Raw genomic sequence first — 17,205 nt, forward strand, 5'->3', positions numbered from 1 at the left:
TTCTGACATCTTTCACTTACACGGACTTTCATCACACTTGCCCATTTTCTCCTATTTCATCCATGTCTCTCTTCTCATTCAACTCCAGGAGGATCAGCATTTTTAAGGTTTCCATCATCCAAGAAAAGGGTTAAAATCTCGGGCTCTTCCTGCCCAGAACTCCCACGCTGGCCCTGCCTGGCACCTTCTCTCTGCACCCTTTCTCCTTCTCGGCTGTGCTGCCAGCACAAGATAGCAAATTTCAAGGTGGCACAGGCACAGACACCGGCTCTCTCTCTCTCTCTGTGCCGGTGCCCGATGCCTCTCAGGGCTCCTCCACCCTTCCATCCTGCAGGGGCCTTCACCTCCCTTCTCTGTCCAAGGCCCGGCTCCCCTCACCCGGCCGCTTGGCTTCCCCTCCCGCACCCAGCCCGCAGCCGGGCAGGGCAGCTCTGAACCTTTCACCCACCGGAACCAAGAGAGCTTCCCCTGGGAGTTCTCTGCTTTTAACCCTCTGTGTTCTCAGAGGTGAATCCATGTCCTCAGGGGCCACACCAGGCGCCAATATTCAAATCTGAGCCCTGATTGATTTGACCGCAGCATCCCAAAAAACTCATTTCCTTTTCAAACCAGGACAGCGGGACCAAGGGTTCCGAACAGAAAATCCTGAACGAGCTCAGTAACCCAAAAAATGGGGTTAAATGTGAAATGAGCGGCTCTCATTGGCTGGCCCAGCACAGCCCGCGCCTCTCCATCCCGGCCCCCACCTGAACAGCGCCCCAAGGTTCCCCCTGCCCAAAAAACCCCATCCCGGGGCTGCAGCGTCCCGGAAATGCCTCAGCCAATGACAACGCAGGCATAAGGCGGTTTAGCCAATGAGGGCTCGAGGCGTTGGATTGAGGGATTTGTGGTGAAATGGCACCCCAAAAGTGATTTGGGAGCGGCCGGAGGCGGGAGGGGAGTGGATGTGAAAGAGGAAATGGGGGAAGGGCGGCAAAGAGGAAGCGGCAGCGTGGACAGGAGGGTCCCATGGCGGCCGTGGGGCACAGGGGGTGCAGAGTGGGGATCCAGGGTGGCCCCCGCAGCTCTGGGTTGCTGCTGGGGGGTGTGTGGAGAGCTAGGGACATGCAAGTGGAAGAATTTGGGCTGTATGGTCAGTCAGGACACCACCCCCCCCTGCAGTCAGAACTTTGCTCTGTGCCTGGCCGCTCCCAGCCAGACGTGAGCAGAAGGAAATGACACTGACTGCCCAAGCCATAAAGGACCCCTTTGACCCCTCAATAAACGCCATTTGCTGTCCACCACGTTGGTGTAGGAGCATATGGACTGAGTGACTCTGGGGTTAGGGCCACCGTGCTGGCATAAGAACCAGGTCGCCACGCCTTGAGAAGGCAACATCTGGTGCCGAAAGGTGGGACATGATCACCACCTGAGGTTCGGGAATCGCCTGGACGAGGAACTGGCGGCTGCACAGCTGGCCTAGTGCAGCGGGGGGGACGCCCCCGGACCAGCAAGGAGCATGGACGCTATTGAGAAGGTCGTAAGTCAGATCCATGCGCAGTGGGGTATTGAGTGTAAGCTTAAAGATTTATGTCTTGCATTACCGAGACTGATTAAGCTTGGGGCTATTGAAAGCCCGGTAGACATTCTCCATCCAGAGATTTGGGATAATTGCACAAAGGCTCTGGCCGAGGAAACCATGTCCTCAGGCTCAGGGAAAGCCCTCAAATCGTGGGGCAGAGTTATCCAGGCTTTTCAAAAAGCTCGGCAAGAGCAAGAAACCTGGAAAGCCATGTGAATTTTTTTATTAGCCACGCCACAGCTGGGGTTAGGGGCAGTGACGCAAACCGCGGAGGACTTTGACCCGGTCGGGCACATGGAGGCGCAAACGCTGGAACCCCCTCAGCGAGCAGACTCTCCATCGGAGGGGGGGAAGTGCGTGCGGACGTTTTGGCAGGGGCTAGCAGAGGAGGCGCGGAATGCGGCTGTGATATCGGACCCCGAAGCGGTTGATAAAAAGGCACCCCCACCATATGCGTTTGAAAATGGCGCCGGAGCGCGCGACCAGGGCTGGAAAGATGACACGGGGGACGGGAATGCAGAAGGCTCGCTGAACAGCGCAAGCGTGGGTGAGCGGGGAGGAGGGGTGGCCCCCAAGAAGGAGCGTAAGACCAATCAGAGCGCTCAATTCACATTAGGTCCTTATAGGGCAAGGACCTCCCCCAGCAGGAGGCGGGGGGAGCCCAGGGGAGGGAACGGCCCCACCCCCCCAAGAAGGGGCGGGGTCAGAGCCCGAGAAAACAGCAGAGCAGCCCGGAAACGTCCGGCCAATCGACTTCCAGCTTGGACTCTCACTTGAGCTGGGATGGGCTCGAAAGGTGCTCAGAGGACGATTCCAACACGGATTCGGGTTTTAACAGAAAGAGAGCAGCGGCATATAAAATCACGAGCCACAGTGCTCCTGCATGGGTTAAGGGGATATCAGAGAACACTGGCCTCTACCATGGAATCTAGAAGAAGCCCTCATGGTGGGTGGAGTTGGAGGGCTGTCCCGAGCCCACAAAAGCACCTAACCAGTAGCAATAACCCTCTGCACCGAGAGAGGACCAGGAAGAACTACCACCCTCACTACATATGTTATGTCAGATTGCCCACCCTTGTTGGGGAGGGATGCCCTAGCTCTGCTGGACGTTAGGGTGACAAATTTATTCTAAGGGCCACTGGTCGCATACCCGCCATTGCCCATCAAGCTGACTTGGAAATCAGTCTATCCACTGTGGATTGAGCAGTGGCCCTTGTCAACGCCTCGAATGACCGCTCTCCTTGACCTAGTTAGCCGTGAGTTACACAAGAATCATATAGAACCCTCCACGAGCCCATGGAACACCCCGATCTTCATAATACCTAAGCGGTTTGGTGAAGGCTTTTGTCTCCTGCACGACCGGTGGGAAGTGAACAAGAGAATCCAACCTATGGGCCCCGTACAAACTTCACTGCCCATGAACTCGATGAGGACAACCCTGTGCAGTGCTCGACATCAAAGACTGCTTCTTTTCTATTCCCCTGCACGAAGATGACAAGGAGCGGTTCGCCTTTTCCATCGCCTTTCTGAACAGCCAGTGGCCCAACCTACACTTCCAGTGGAGGATGTTGCCCCAAGGAATGGTCAACTCTCCCACTATCTGCCAGATCACAGTAGACCGAGCGCTAGCACCAGTCCGGCAGAGCAATCCGACTGTGACCATCATGCAGTACATGGATGACATCCTGATCGCCGTGCCATCAACAAGACAAGTAGACCAGCTGGTATCAACCATCTCCGAGACCTTAAAGACAAATGGCTTCAAAGTAGCAAGTGTGAAAATAAAAAAGGGACCGTGTGTGACCTTCCTAGGAGTGGGAATCACAAGCTCCTACATAACTCCTCCTCAGATGAAAATCCGCCAAGACATCAAGACGCTCCACGACATGCAGCAGCTAGTAGGGTCCTTACAGTGGCTCCACAACATCGTCCTGATTCCTCCCGAGATCATGGACCCTCTAAATGACCTTGTGAAAGGGCAGAACCCATGGGAGCAGAAAACCCTGACACCGGAAGCGATAAGCTCGCTCAACTTCATCGAACACCAGATGTCAGAGAGCATGCTCACCAGATGGGATTCAAATGCCTCAGTCGATCTGTATGTCCACTTTACAAAAAAGGGGGGAGTGGGAGCCTTAGCCCAAGGACCCCCCCACAAAGCCCAACCGATACTATGGGTGGTCTTGGGGAAACCGTCACGTGCCTTTTCCCCGGGAGTCGAGTGCCTCAGCAGCCTCATCATGAAAGGCAGGAAACTCACCCTAAGACATCTGGGCATTGAACCTTCCAAGATATACCTGCCCTTCTGCAAACAGCTCTCCGCGCAGTCAACAACAATATTGGAATATCTAGCCATGGCCCTTGCAGGCTTTGGAGGAGAGATTTGCTAGGCGGCAAAACCCCCTTGGACTCGGCTGCTCCCGGTCATCGATATCGACCTCCCACCAAAAGTAATCGACCGACCGCGGGCAGGACCAACCATCTTCACGGACACATCATCGCAGACCTCCACCGCAGCGGCAGTATGGCAGTCAGGAGAACAGTGGCAATGTGTCAAGACAACCGACCCCACGCTTTCGGTCCAACAGCTTGAAGCAGCAGCCGTAGTGCTAGCTTAACATTGTGACTGACTCCATATTTGTGGCCAAGCTCTGCCTAGCCATGTCCGGACCAGATGTGTCAGTGTCCACAGTGGCAACGATGCTGGAGGAAGCACTTTATTCACGGAAAGGCACCATATCAGTCATCCACATCAACAGCCATGACCCGATCAAAGGATTCTACCAAATTTGCAACGACAAGGCTGATGCCGCCGCAAAAGGCGTATGGACACTGAAAGAAGCTCGTCAGTTGCACGAATCCCTTCACATCGGAGCTAAAGCACTTGCAAAAAAGTGTGGGATTTCTACTGCGAACGCAAAGCACGTCATCGCCACGTGCCCCCACTGCCAGAAGTCACCACTGTGGTCGAGTGGCGTCAACCCCAGAGGCCTCAAAGCCTCAGAAATATGGCAGACAGACTTTACACAATGCCAGCTGTTGAAACCCCAAGCATGGCTTGCAGTTACCGTAGATACATACAGCGGCATGATTGTGGCCACACAGCATCTCAAGACCAAAGCGACCATCCAACATTGGCTAACAGCCATGGCATGGCTTGGAGTTCCAAAACAAATCAAAACAGACAACGGCTCAAACTTCATCTCAAAGACGGTCCAAGCATTTGTCTCGAAATGGAACATCGCCTTGGTACATGGCATCCCATACAACAGCACCGGACAAGCCATCGTCGAAAGAGCAAACCAGACTCTGAAAACTAAGCTGGAAGTATTAGCAAAGACAGAAGGCTTCACCAATGCCATTCCCCCGAGTGACCAGGTGCGCATACTAGCAACTGCGCTGCTAGCGTTAAATCAATTCCCTAGGGGGGATGAAACAAACAGTCCTGCCCAGAGACACTGGGCCACTTGAGCACTAGAGGAAGGCCCACGGGTTGTGATGAAAAATGAACTAGGGGAGTGGGAACAAGGTTGGAGACTAGTGCTCATGGGGCGGGGATATGTGGCCATTGAAAAGGATGGGGACATTAAATGGTGTCCACTCAAATCTATTAAACCAGACCTTCAGAGTGAAACTCATGAGAATTGTGAGACTTTGTTTGCAGGACTGGATCTTTGGACGCCCCCGCAACTCATATGCCCCACTACCGGGAAAGAGAGAGAGACCACCGAGCAACCCGACATCACCTGAGAAACTCACACCATCAAAATCAAAGCAGCAATGGTATCTCTGTGTGATCTTGTTTCTAGGGTTAGTAGGCGGAGGACAGGCAGACACAAAACATTACCCTCACCAGCTGTTCAAGTGGGTTCTACACCATCTCTCAGGTGAGGGGGTCATCAAAGAAACTGTTACAGCTGACACCCCATCTTTCGAGTTCCAGCTAAAAGTCATTTTTCCCTCGCATACAGGGCACCCCAAATTTCAGGAGGCAACATTATTTCAGACCTACTGGTGCCCTGCTTCCAACCCAGGAAAAAGTTACTGCAATTACCCAGGGTATGGATATTGTGGGTATTGGGGGTGCGAAACTATTGTGACAAGCAATAGATGGAAACCACAACAGCCTGATAAGTTCCTGCAAATTAAGTATACTCCTCACAGCTGTCTCGAACCAAAACTCGATATGGATGGGTACGCGATTTCGCCCCAAGGCTGGAAACAGCACACCTGCACAGGCTATATAATGACAATCCTGCAGCCGACCCGTGATGGCTGGGCCACGGGCAAAGTGTGGACAGCGTTTTTTCATCTCTCTCACTGCATCTGGGCGAACGTACAAATTATCAGACTCCCAGCTCCAATATTCCAATCGGTCGGACCCAATCCGGTTCTAGCAATGAGTAGACCCAGGAAGGGGATTGCAGCTAATGGTAGTTCTAGCGGCAAAACACAGATGCCAAAACTTACCTCCCCATCCGATCTCTTAGCCAAACCAACCCTCTCCAATCCATTCCTAAGCGTGTTAAATGCCACCTTCTTATCGTTAAACCAATCCAACCCAAACTTCACAGAGTCATGCTGGTTATGCTATGATGCACAACCCCCTTTTTATGAAGGTGTTGCCCTCGGTTTCCCATTCATCTTCTCAAAGTCAGACAATCCACGCCAATGCAGATGGGACACCCCCCAGAGAGGCATTACCCTAAGTCAGGTTACGGGCCAAGGCAAATGCTTTGGCAATGCAACCTTGGCAAAGCAGATGGGTGACGTCTTCCAGGAATTCGTCAAACTTAAGGGAGGGAAGTTCCAGTGGGTGATCCCAGCTGCATCGGGAATGTGGGTCTGTCAACAATCCGGGGTAAGCTCATGTGTACTCCTTGACAAATTCGATGATTCTACTGACTTTTGTGTCCAAGTTCTAATTGTCCCCAGAGTCTTGTATCACCAGGAAGAAGAGGTGTACCGCTTTGTTCGAGGAACCCGACTGGCTCCACAAACGAGAAGTGATAACTGGCATCACCATCGCAATGCTCCTTGGTTTAGGAGCTACCGGCGCTGCCACAGGCATCTTGGCCCTAGCAACACAACATCAAGGACTGGCACAACTGCAGATAACTGTCGACGAGGACTTGAAAAGGATCGAGAAATCCATCTCTTCCCTAGAAAAATCCCTTTCCTTGCTCTCAGAGGTTGTCCTCCAAAACAGGTGAGGACTGGACCTCTTGTTCATGCAGCAAGGAGGCCTGTGTGCCACCTTGAGAGAGGAATGCTGCTTTTATGCAGACCACACCAGAGTCGTCAAAGACTCCATGGCCGAACTGAGAAATCGGCTAAACCTAAGAAAAATGGACAGAGAAGCTCAACAGGGCTGGTTCGAGTCGTGGTTCAACTGGTTCCCATGGCTCACCACCCTGATTTCTATCCTAATAGACCCACTCACTATAATCTTACTAACCCTAATCTTCAGGCCTTGCATATTAAACAAACTGGTGCTATTTGTTAAAAGGCGTTTAGAAACGGTTAACATTATTATTATTATGTTGAGTGCCGACAATTACTTTAAGGAGTGCCAGTTACTAACACACTTAAAATTTTATACTAATTTTACTAACCCATGGAAATTTTGTAACCTCTACATTTCATAACTTTATATGATTTTTAATAATCATGAGGAAGGGGGGAAATGTGGAGAGCTAGGGACATGTGAGTGGAAGAATTCGGGCTGTACGGTCAGTCAGGACACCACCCCCCCTGCAGTCAGACCTTTGCTCCGTGCCTGGCCGCATCCAGCCGGACGTGAGCAGAAGGAAATGACACTGACTGCCCAAGCTATAAAGGACCCCTTTGACCCCTCAATAAACACCATTTGCTGTCCACCACGTTGTTGTCAGGAGCATATGGACTGAGTGACCCTGGGCTTTGGGCCACTGTGCCGGACTAAGAACCAGGTCGCCATGCCTTGAGAAGGCAACAGGGGTGCTGGGAGTGCACTCCCTGAGCTTTGGCCTGCTCTCACAGGGATGTTCCAGAACATGCAAAAGGCCGAGTGTCGCTTTATTAACGGCACCGAGAAGATGAGATACATCCAGAGGTACATTTACAACAGGCAGCAGTACAGGATGTTCGACAGCGACGTGGGGCACTTTGTGGGGTTCACCCGCTATGGGGAGGGGTTTGCCAGGTACGTGAACAGTGTCCCGGCCACACTGGAGTACGTACGGACTGCGGTGGACACGATCTGCCGGTTCAGCTACGAGGTGTGCACCCCGTTCCTCACGGAGCGCGGAGGTGAGCGCGGGGCAGAGTGTGTCCCCTCGGGCCCTGCCCTGCCAATGACCCTGGAGCCGCTCAAAACCTCCCTGGGCAAAGCCGCAGGGCCCTCAGCCCTCCTTGTGCCCATCCCCAGGGCCTCCTGTCACATTCCGGTAACTCCCAGTCCCCCTCAGTCCCTCTCAGTGCCCCCACGCGCTTCCATTTCAGCGACGCGGAAAGCTGTCGCTTTTCATCAAATCATATCGCGTGGCACTAATGACTCATCTGTTGCCAGGCAGACTCGCAGCCCCGAGTGTCCCGCGCTGTAATCGGCCTCCCAGTGCTGCGCAGTTCATTCCCAGTTCCATGCCAGTCCCTCCCAGTCCATTCCCAGATCGCTCCCAGTCTCTTCCACTTATACTCCGGTCATTTCCAGTCCATTCCCAGTTCATTCCCAGACAACCATCCTCAAACTCAGGGATCCTCATCCCCTCCCATTTCTCTGAGCGCAAACTTAGTCCCTCCCAGTCCATTCCCAGTCCCTCTCCAGCCCTCCCCTCTCTCTTCCAGTGTCCCCCAGCTGACACCAGTATGTCCCTGCTCTCTCTCTCTCCCAGTGCCCCCCAGCGTGTCCATCTCGCTGGTGCCCCCCTCGAGCTCCTTGCCCGGCTCCGGCCACCTGCTCTGCTCCGTGATGGATTTCTACCCTGCTGCCATCCAGGTGAGGTGGTTCCAGGGCCAGCAGGAGCTCTCGGAGCACGTGGTGGCCACCGACGTGGTCCCCAACGGGGACTGGACCTACCAGCTGCTGGAAACCCCCCCCCGGCGTGGCTCAGCTACAGCTGCCAGGTGGAGCACGTCAGCCTGGAGCAGCCCCTGAGGCGGCACTGGGGTACGGGGGAGCCCCTGGGGGCGCTGGCAGAGCCGCTGGGCTGTGCTGGGAGCTACTGGGAGGGAGCTGGAGAGAGCCGGGCTGGAAGTGGGAGAGGGGCTGGGGGCTGGGCAAGGGCTGGGAAGGGGTCTGGGGGATGCTGGGGAGGGTGGGATGGGGTTGGGGGGTTCTGGGTGGGCTGTGGGAGGGAGTTTGGAGGTGCTGGGTGTGACTGGGAGGGAGTTTGGGGGTGCTGCGTGTGACTGTGAGGGAGTTTGGGGGTGCTGCGTGTGACTGGGAGGGATCGCAGTGAGCCCGGAGGGGCTGGAAGGAGATCGGCGATGGCAAAGCGGAGCTCCCCATGAGCTCAGTTGTGCTGGGCACAGCCTGGGAGGGCTCTGGCTGAGTCCTGCTGGGGCTGCCAAGGGACTGCGAGAGGCTTTGGGGGTCCTGGGGTGCTGGGGGCAACTGGGAGGGGGCTGTGGGATGCTGAGAGGGATGGGAGGGGCTTTGGTGGCTCCTGGGCAGGCCAAAAAGGGATCGGGGGGAGGTTTCAGGGGGCCCTGGCTGGGCTGGGGGCCACAGGGAGGGCGCTGGGAGGGGCTCGGGGTGTCAGTGAGAGGGGTGCTGAGCCCTGCGGACCCCCCAGAGATGCCGCCGGACGCCGCCAGCAGCAAGATGCTGCCGGGCATCGGGGGCTTCGTCTTGGGCTTCGTCTTCCTGGCGCTGGGGCTTGGCTTCTCCCTGCGCAATAAGGTCAGGGCGGGTGCCGGGGGTGGCGTCCCCCCCCCGTGACGGAGCGTGTGCACTCCCGCCGGGGCCCCCAGCCCGGTGTCACCCCCTTTTCTCTGCCCACAGAGCTCCTGAGTCGGCGGCCGCCGCAGCCCCTCCCCGTGGGCTCGGGCCCGACCGGGACCCCCCGCTCCGTCCCCGCTCTGCTGGTTTTTGGGGAGTCCCGTGTTTCCCCCAGCCTCACTGGCGCTCTGCCCCCGCCCAGTGCCTGCTCCCAGTGCTCCCAATAAAGCTTCCCAGTTGGGCCCTGGGGCTGTTTACTGGGGGGCGATGGGGAGGGATTGGGGGGGCGATGGGACGGATTTGGGCAAAGGGAGGGGGACAAAGGGTGGGGGCTGGGCCTGGGGGGAGTGAGAGGAGGAGGAGGAGGAGGAGGAGGAAGGAGGAGGAAGAAGGAGGAGGAGGAGGAGCCGTGGGAAGGAGGAACCGGAAAGAACACGAAGAGGAAAAGCAGCAGCACCAGAACTGGGCCACAGGACCTCGAACACCAACGCCGGCCCTTTTCCCTGGCAAACAAAACTCACCAACCCAGGTTCCTGATGGCAGATTGCAGGAGCCACTTGGCACTGCCAAACCAGACTGAGTGGCAAATGGTTCCCGCTTGGGTTTGGGAGACATCCTAAGCCATGTGGAATTTCAGCACGAAGCCTGGGGCCCAGCGTGGGAGGCAAGGAGAAGGAGCTGTGTTTTGGCAGTTCTGTGTACCCCCCGGCATGCCTTTTGCAGCTGCAGAATTACTGGAGCTCTGGGCTTTGTATATTTAGGATCCCTAATCCTAGGCATAACCCTAACCCTCACCTGAGGCAGCAAAAGCTGCTTTGGGCTAGGGCTGGTTCCAAGGAAGTAGCTGTGGAGGAAGCAACATTGTGGCAGTTTTGTGTTCCCCTTGGCATGCATTTTGCAGCTGCAGTGTGCCTGGAGCTCTGGCCTTTGTGGTTTCAAAACCCTAACCCTAGCTCTAACCCTAACCTTAGGCAGTAAACAGTATCTTAGGCTAGGACTGGTTTCAAGGAAAAACCTGTGGTGGAAGCCTTGTTGTGCAAGTTTTGTTTTCCCCCTGGAATGCCATACCCAGGTGCAGTTTTCCGGAAGCTCTGGCATCATCAGAACACAAGCAGAGGCATGGCCACAAGTTCCTGAACATTAATATCGGCCCTTTCCCCTTGGAAACAACACCATCCCAGGTTCCTGATGTTAGTTTGCAGATGGTGCTTGGCACTGTCCAAGCAGTCTGAATAGGCACTGGCGCCAGCTGGGGTCTGGGAGGCATCCTGCACAATGTGGAATTTCAGAAGGCACCCGATCACTCCAGACCAGAAACTCCTTAAGACAAATGCTGCCCTTTTCCCTAGGAAACAAAATTCACTGGATCAGGTCCCTGATGGCAGATTGGAGGAGCCACTTGGCACTGCTAAACCAGCCCAACTTGGCACTGGTGCCAGCTTGGGTCTGGGAGGCATCCTGAGCATTGCAGAATTTCAGCAGCCAGCTGGCCACTCTCACTGAGGCTGATTCCAATGAAAAAGCTGTGGTGGAAGTCATGTTGTGGCAGTTTTGTGTTTCCCTTGGGATGCATTCTGCAGCTGCAGTGTGCCTGGAGCTCTGGACTTTGTGGTTTCAAAACCCTAACCCTAGCTGTAACCGTAACCCTAGGCAGTAAACGCAGCCTTTGGCTAAGGGTAAGCCAAAAATGTCCCAAGAAACCTTCAAGAACCCCCTATAAATATCCTCAGAAGGTGTGGAAAACTCCTGAAAAAAACCTGCTCAGCCTCAAAGCCCCACCTGTCACAGTGTTCACAAGGGTCGTCAGGGTGTAAAGAGAGACAAGAATGTTGAGCTCATGTTCAGAAGGCTTGATTTATTATTTTATGATATATATTACATTATTACTATACTACAAAGGAAAAGCAGGAAAAGTTCTCAGAAGGCTAGCTAAGCTAAGAATATAAAAGAATGAATAACAAAGGAGCTGTGTCTCAGCAGAGAGTGAGAGCAGCTCTGCCGTGAGTGGTCAGTAAATCCAAACATCCACAGGAGACCAATCACGGATCCACCTGTTACATTCCACAGCAGCAGATAACCATTGTTTAACACTTTGTTGCTGAGGCCACAGCTTCTCAAAAGGGAGAAAAATCCTAAAGAAAGGATTTTTATGAAAAAATGTCTGTGACATGTTAGCTCTTTAATTTAATTAAAAAGAAAAGTGTTTGTAATTTTGTCTGCTGTGCATATGCAGAGGAAAGAACAAACACTTAACAGGTTATCTGTTGCCAATTAAAACCTCACTCAAGTGCTGGTGTGGAATGAGCAGGGAATTTCTTCACCTGTAGAACATACAATTCTATCAAATCACCAAAACAATCTTACAATATAAAAAAAAATGCAAAAAAAACAATGCAAAGAAAATTCCAGTCCAAGCAGCTGAGTTTCAGAAAAAGTCCATGGACTGAGGATGTTCCTCTTTGACATATCTGCAAGTCCTTTTTGGCCCTGTATTACAGCGACTTGATGAGGTTTCCTCAGGGTGATAGAGATGGATGAGAATCTTGGTTCATGATCAGAAGGCTGGATTTATTAATATATGATATATAATACATTATGACTATGCTAAAACAAAGGGAAAGAGATTGCAGAAGCTGCTAAGCTAAGAATAGCATAGGAAAGAATAAATAACAAAGTTCTGTGTCCAGGGAATCTGTCCCCGAGCTTGCTCCTGTGATTGGCCCCCAATTGTAAACATGGAACATGAGCCAATCACAGGGGCAACCCGCCAAATTTCACAGCAGCCGGTAACAATTGTTTACATTCTTCTTCTGGGGCCTCAGCTTCCCAGAAGGGATAATCCTAAAAGAAAGGATTTTATGAAAAAATGTCTGTGACAGTCCTGAAACAGACTTGCTGCAGAAAAGTCCATCAATAGTTATCAAAAGCCATTGCCAGTCATCAAACAATTTCTATTGGAAAAAAGGCTCCCAATATTACCAGTTAGATTGTGCCTGGGCCAGTCTGACCCTCGCTGCTGGGCCAAAGGCAGCAACTGCGGCGTGTCACCCCAGAGATACCTTGGCTAGCTGGTGGTTGCAGCTGGGCACTGAACAAGTCCAGGCTTGTTGGAACCCCGTTCACCTCAGGAGGAATAGCTTCAGGCGATGGTGAAGAGAAAAAGGAGAGGATTCCGCTGGAGGGTTTAATGTCCAGAGGTTTATTCCATGGTTACAGAGGTCTGAACGTGAGCAACTGCTCCAACAGAATCCCGACCGCATGGTCTGATGACCTTTTTAAGCTCAGGGACAGGGGGAGGGGAGGTACAGGTGAGCCACCAACCAGGTGAGAGGGACAGGGTCCCAGTGGAAGATGACACCCAGACAGGCCAATGACCCCTGGGCCTGAGTGGCATCCTTTGAACTTGACCAACCAGACGATGCCTTGCTGGAATGCTAAGTCTGAGTGACAGGACTCACTCAGCATGGGGGTAAGGGGGAAGGGAGAGAGTATAGGCACACCTGGGAAAGTGACCTGGAAGGCCAAAATGGGACATTACAGCACACCACAACATCTCCCCCTAGTTTTGTTTAAAAAGAAGAGGACTGTGTTTGTTTAGTCCAAAAACAATGCTAAAAACTACAATAACTAAAATAAACAGCAGTAAAAACACAGTTTTCAGAATAGATCCCAACTAGCCCGAGATTCCCCAGCCATTGAACAGTCCATTCAGCCAGTTGTCAGTTTCTCTCTTGATGTCCGAGAGCCTTTGTCCATATGTGGTTTGGGCTGAGGAACTATGCAGGAGGTCACAGGTGGGATGATCACGAGTAGGACAAGAAGCAGGCTCGGTCTCATGGAGTCTCGAGGCTACACACGAACAGTGGGATCTAAACTGGTACAAAAACTTGAAACAAACATATATTATAAACTATTCCAGATAGGAGGTTTAAGTGGAAATTCCTCCAGAGAACGCGTGCGGCGTTTTCTTCTCCAGGCAGCATGAGCAACCTGGGGTGCTTCTGTAGATTTCTCTGAGACCTTGGGAACATAGGGCTTTACCCATTTGGAAGGAACCCACCTTAAACCAGAGGGGGTGGATACACAGGCATATCCACGTCCCCAAGTAACCAATTTGTAGGGTCCCACCATTTTCCAAGTCTCAGGGTCCTTTACTAAAACTGGAGGTTTTTCCTTAATTAACCTATGATTGCTCCCCCCAAAGTGGCGTAGGATGGGTGGGTTCAGGCTGTCAAAAGAACAATTCAGAAAATTTATTGTGAATAGCGCCCTGGATAACCGGATGTGGGGAGGTTCTACCTTCAGAACCTGTTGTTGCTGGTCCAGGACCCTTTTAATATCACGGTGAGTTCTTTCTACAATGGCTTGACCTGTAGGGGAGTAGGGGATGCCAGTCTTGTGCTCCACTCCCCATTGCTGCAGGAAGCTCCCGAATTCCTTGGATTTGTAAGCAGGCCCATTATCAGTTTTCAGCTCCTTGGGGATGCCCATGAAAGAAAAAGCCTGCAAGAGGTGCTTAACAGCATTAATAGATGATTCTCCTGTGTGGGCAGAAGCATAGACCGCTCCAGAAAAGGTATCTACACTAACATGAACACATTTCTGCCGTCCAAAAGACTGTATGTGTGTCACATCTGTTTGCCACAGTTCACAACTGTTCAGTCCCCTTGGGTTTGCTCCCGTACTCACTGTAGGGAGTGCATGTTGTTGGCAATTCGGGCACGTGGCCACAATCGCTTTGGCCTGTTCTTGAGTGATGTTAAACTGACGAACTAGGCCAGGTGCATTTTGGTGGAAAAGCTGGTGGCTGATTTTTGCCTGTTCAAAAACATTTGGGAGAGTGGCCATCACTGCAGGTGCAGCAAGAGCATCTGCCCTTCTGTTGCCTTCAGCGATAAACCCTGGCAAGTCAGTGTGTGACCTGACATGCATCACATAAAAAGGTTGCTCTCGGTGAGTGACTAACTTTACCAGTTTTGAGAGCAATTCGAAAAGTGCAATGTTAGACACATCTTGCAGTATTGCTTGATCTGCCCTGGATACCACTCCTGCCACATATGCAGAGTCTGTAATCAGATTAAATGGTTCTGAGAACCTTTCAAAGGCCCTAACAACTGCAGCCAATTCAGCAACCTGAGGTGAACCTTCCACCTCAGCAATGTCTGTCTCCCACTGCTGGGTTTGAGGATCCTTCCAAGTCATAACGGACTTGTGGGACCTCCCAGACGCATCTGTAAAGACAGTCAGAGCCCTTTTTAAAGGTCTCCTACTTAAAGCACTTCTCAGTTTTAAGGTAAATTGAACATCTTGTTCGAACAATTTGTGAGCGGGCCGTGCTACCGAAATTTGTCCTGAGTAGGAATCCAGAGCAAACTGCAACACTTCATTTTCTTGAAACAATTGTTCCAGTATTTTCATAGTATTTTGACCTGATTTTAACTCAACTGGAATGTGAATGCACTTAAAATCACATCCTGCTAACTCCCTGATCCGGGTCCTTGCTTTCCGGATCAGTTCTGCTACCAGCTCCTGAGGCTTTGTCAGTCTCTTGGACCTTTTGTGACTGAGGAAAACCCATTCTATGATCAAGAGAGGGTCCCTCTGGTCCCGATCCTTTTTTGGTGTGTTCTTTGCCTTAGGTGTTTGTTTTTCCTCCCACTGGAAAATAATTCCATGGAGGTGTGGCAACTTACCTAGAATGATAAATTTGAATGGCAGGTCAGGCCGGCATCGGTTGGCTTGTCTTGTGGACATTGCAATCTGAACCTTTTCTAGAGCTTTCCGTGCCTCTGGGGTAACAGACCTAGGAGCACCTGGGTCCTCTCCCCCTTTCAATAAATTGAAAAGAGGGGCAAGGTCTTCATTAGTCAGACCGAGCCATGGTCTTACCCAATTCAAAGACCCACACAACTTGTGGACATCCGCAAGGGTCTTGATCCTTGGATTGATTTCTAGTTTTTGAGGAACAATGGTCCTATTTCCAATTTCTAAGCCCAAATACTTCCAAGGTGGCATCTTTTGAATTTTCCTTTCCTGGAGCTCGAACCCTGCAACAATCAATGCATCGATCGTTAGGTCAAGCGCATGCGTGAGTAAATCATCATTGGGGGCACACACAAGGATATCATCCATATAATGGTAGATAATGGCTTTCTCTGTGGCTGCACGTACTGGGGAAAGCAGGGAAGACACATACCACTGGCAGATAGCTGGAGATACCTTTAATCCCTGAGGAAGAACGGTCCAATGGTACCTTTTCATAGGGGATTCCATATTAATAGAAGGAACTGAGAATGCAAAACGTGGTGCATCGTCAGGGTGCAAGGGGATTTGGAAAAAACAATCCTTAATATCAATAACAGCTAATTTCCAATCTTGGGGAAGCATTGTTGGGGATGGCATACCAGGTTGGGGAGAACCCATATCTTCAATTACATTATTAATTTGTCGGAGGTCGCAGAGGAGCCGCCATCTCTTTTTGTCAGCTTTTTGAAAGACAAACACTGGAGAGTTCCATGGGGACATGGTCTCTACAATGTGGCCCTTTTTTAGTTGCTCTTCCACTAGTTCTTCAAGCACTTTTATTTTTTGTTTACTGAGTGGCCACTGTTTCACCTGAACTGGTTTGTCTGTTTTCCACTTCAGTTTTTGGGTGGGGCGCTGTTGTTCAGTGACTGCTGTACAAATATGCTGTGGAGAGTCTGGAATATCAATTGTGACACCCCACTGGGCCATCAAATCTCTCCCTAACAAAGGTTCTGAATAATCTAACACAAATGGACGGATATTTGCTAATTGTCCGTTTGGTCCCTCAAATTGAATAATGCTTTTGGATTGTCTTGCCAATTGCAGACCTCCTACACCTTGAAGGTGACCGGCAACATTTTGCAAAGGCCAGTGTGCTGGCCAGTCTTGTACTGGAATCACTGTGCAGTCTGCACCTGTGTCTACAAGCATCTCAATGCGTTTAGACTCCCCACCCCCAGTGACATTACACCATAATTTGGGTTTGTCTTTCCCAATAACTTGTACTCGGGCGACTGTGGGCCCTTGTTTTTTGATATTTTCAGGTAAAGATGGCACAGGGATAGCTTGTGCAACAATTTGTCCCTTGGGAAGAAACAGGGGTGGGTGGAAACAATGCAGGCCGAGAACAAATTGCTCAGGATCTGATGTTGTCATTCCTGGAGCAATTTCGATCTCTTGTGGTGTGTGTTTGGTGTCCCCAGTGACGATGTACTTACAACGAATCCGGTTCCAAGTACCTTTCTGTTCAGGATTTACAGACACAAAATGCCAATCAGTGTCCTCCAGATGGAGTGACTCAGTCAGCTGCAACCTGTAAGGCTCATTTACAGAAGACGTGGTTAACACAGGATCACTTAAATCATACACAATCTTTGAAGCACCTGCTTCACTTACACAAACATTAATATTATCGCGCGCTTGATTTGTTTTGCTACCCTTATTCCCTTGGCCTGCTCTTCTTGTGTCTGTGCGCCTGGCAGGCCGGCGCTCCCTTTTCAGTTTTTTTGTTGTTGTTGACCCCCAGGGAGGGCTTGTAGTTCTCCTCCCCTGCCATTTCTAAATTCATCAAATTCCCTTTTCAGGGGGCACTGGTTACTCCAGTGCCCTAGGTTGTTACAAAGCAGGCATGGTTTTGTGGGGTCAGCTAGTGCTGGTCTCCGCTGCTGCCCAGGGTACTGCTGTGCTGAGGGAAAAG

The 17,205-nt window shown here is 51.7% G+C and overlaps 1 protein-coding gene and 2 pseudogenes across 1 annotated transcript; 2 read left to right on the top strand and 1 right to left on the bottom strand.

Annotated features, from left to right (window-relative positions):
• Window positions 1-17,205, bottom strand: part of LOC131570213 (uncharacterized) — a 1,483,036-nt pseudogene that overhangs the window by 1,100,031 nt on the left and 365,800 nt on the right.
• LOC131570235 (zinc finger protein 271-like) overlaps window positions 1-17,205 on the top strand; it is a 558,758-nt pseudogene that overhangs the window by 221,725 nt on the left and 319,828 nt on the right.
• Window positions 7,585-8,696, top strand: LOC131570285 (class II histocompatibility antigen, B-L beta chain-like). The gene is made up of 2 exons (XM_058822650.1): window positions 7,585-7,852; window positions 8,434-8,696. The coding sequence occupies exons 1-2, from the start codon at window positions 7,585-7,587 to the stop codon at window positions 8,694-8,696; spliced, it is 531 nt and encodes a 176-aa protein (XP_058678633.1).

Source organism: Ammospiza caudacuta, chromosome 33, assembly GCF_027887145.1.
Source record: "Ammospiza caudacuta isolate bAmmCau1 chromosome 33, bAmmCau1.pri, whole genome shotgun sequence".
NCBI classification, from domain to species: Eukaryota; Metazoa; Chordata; class Aves; order Passeriformes; family Passerellidae; genus Ammospiza; species Ammospiza caudacuta.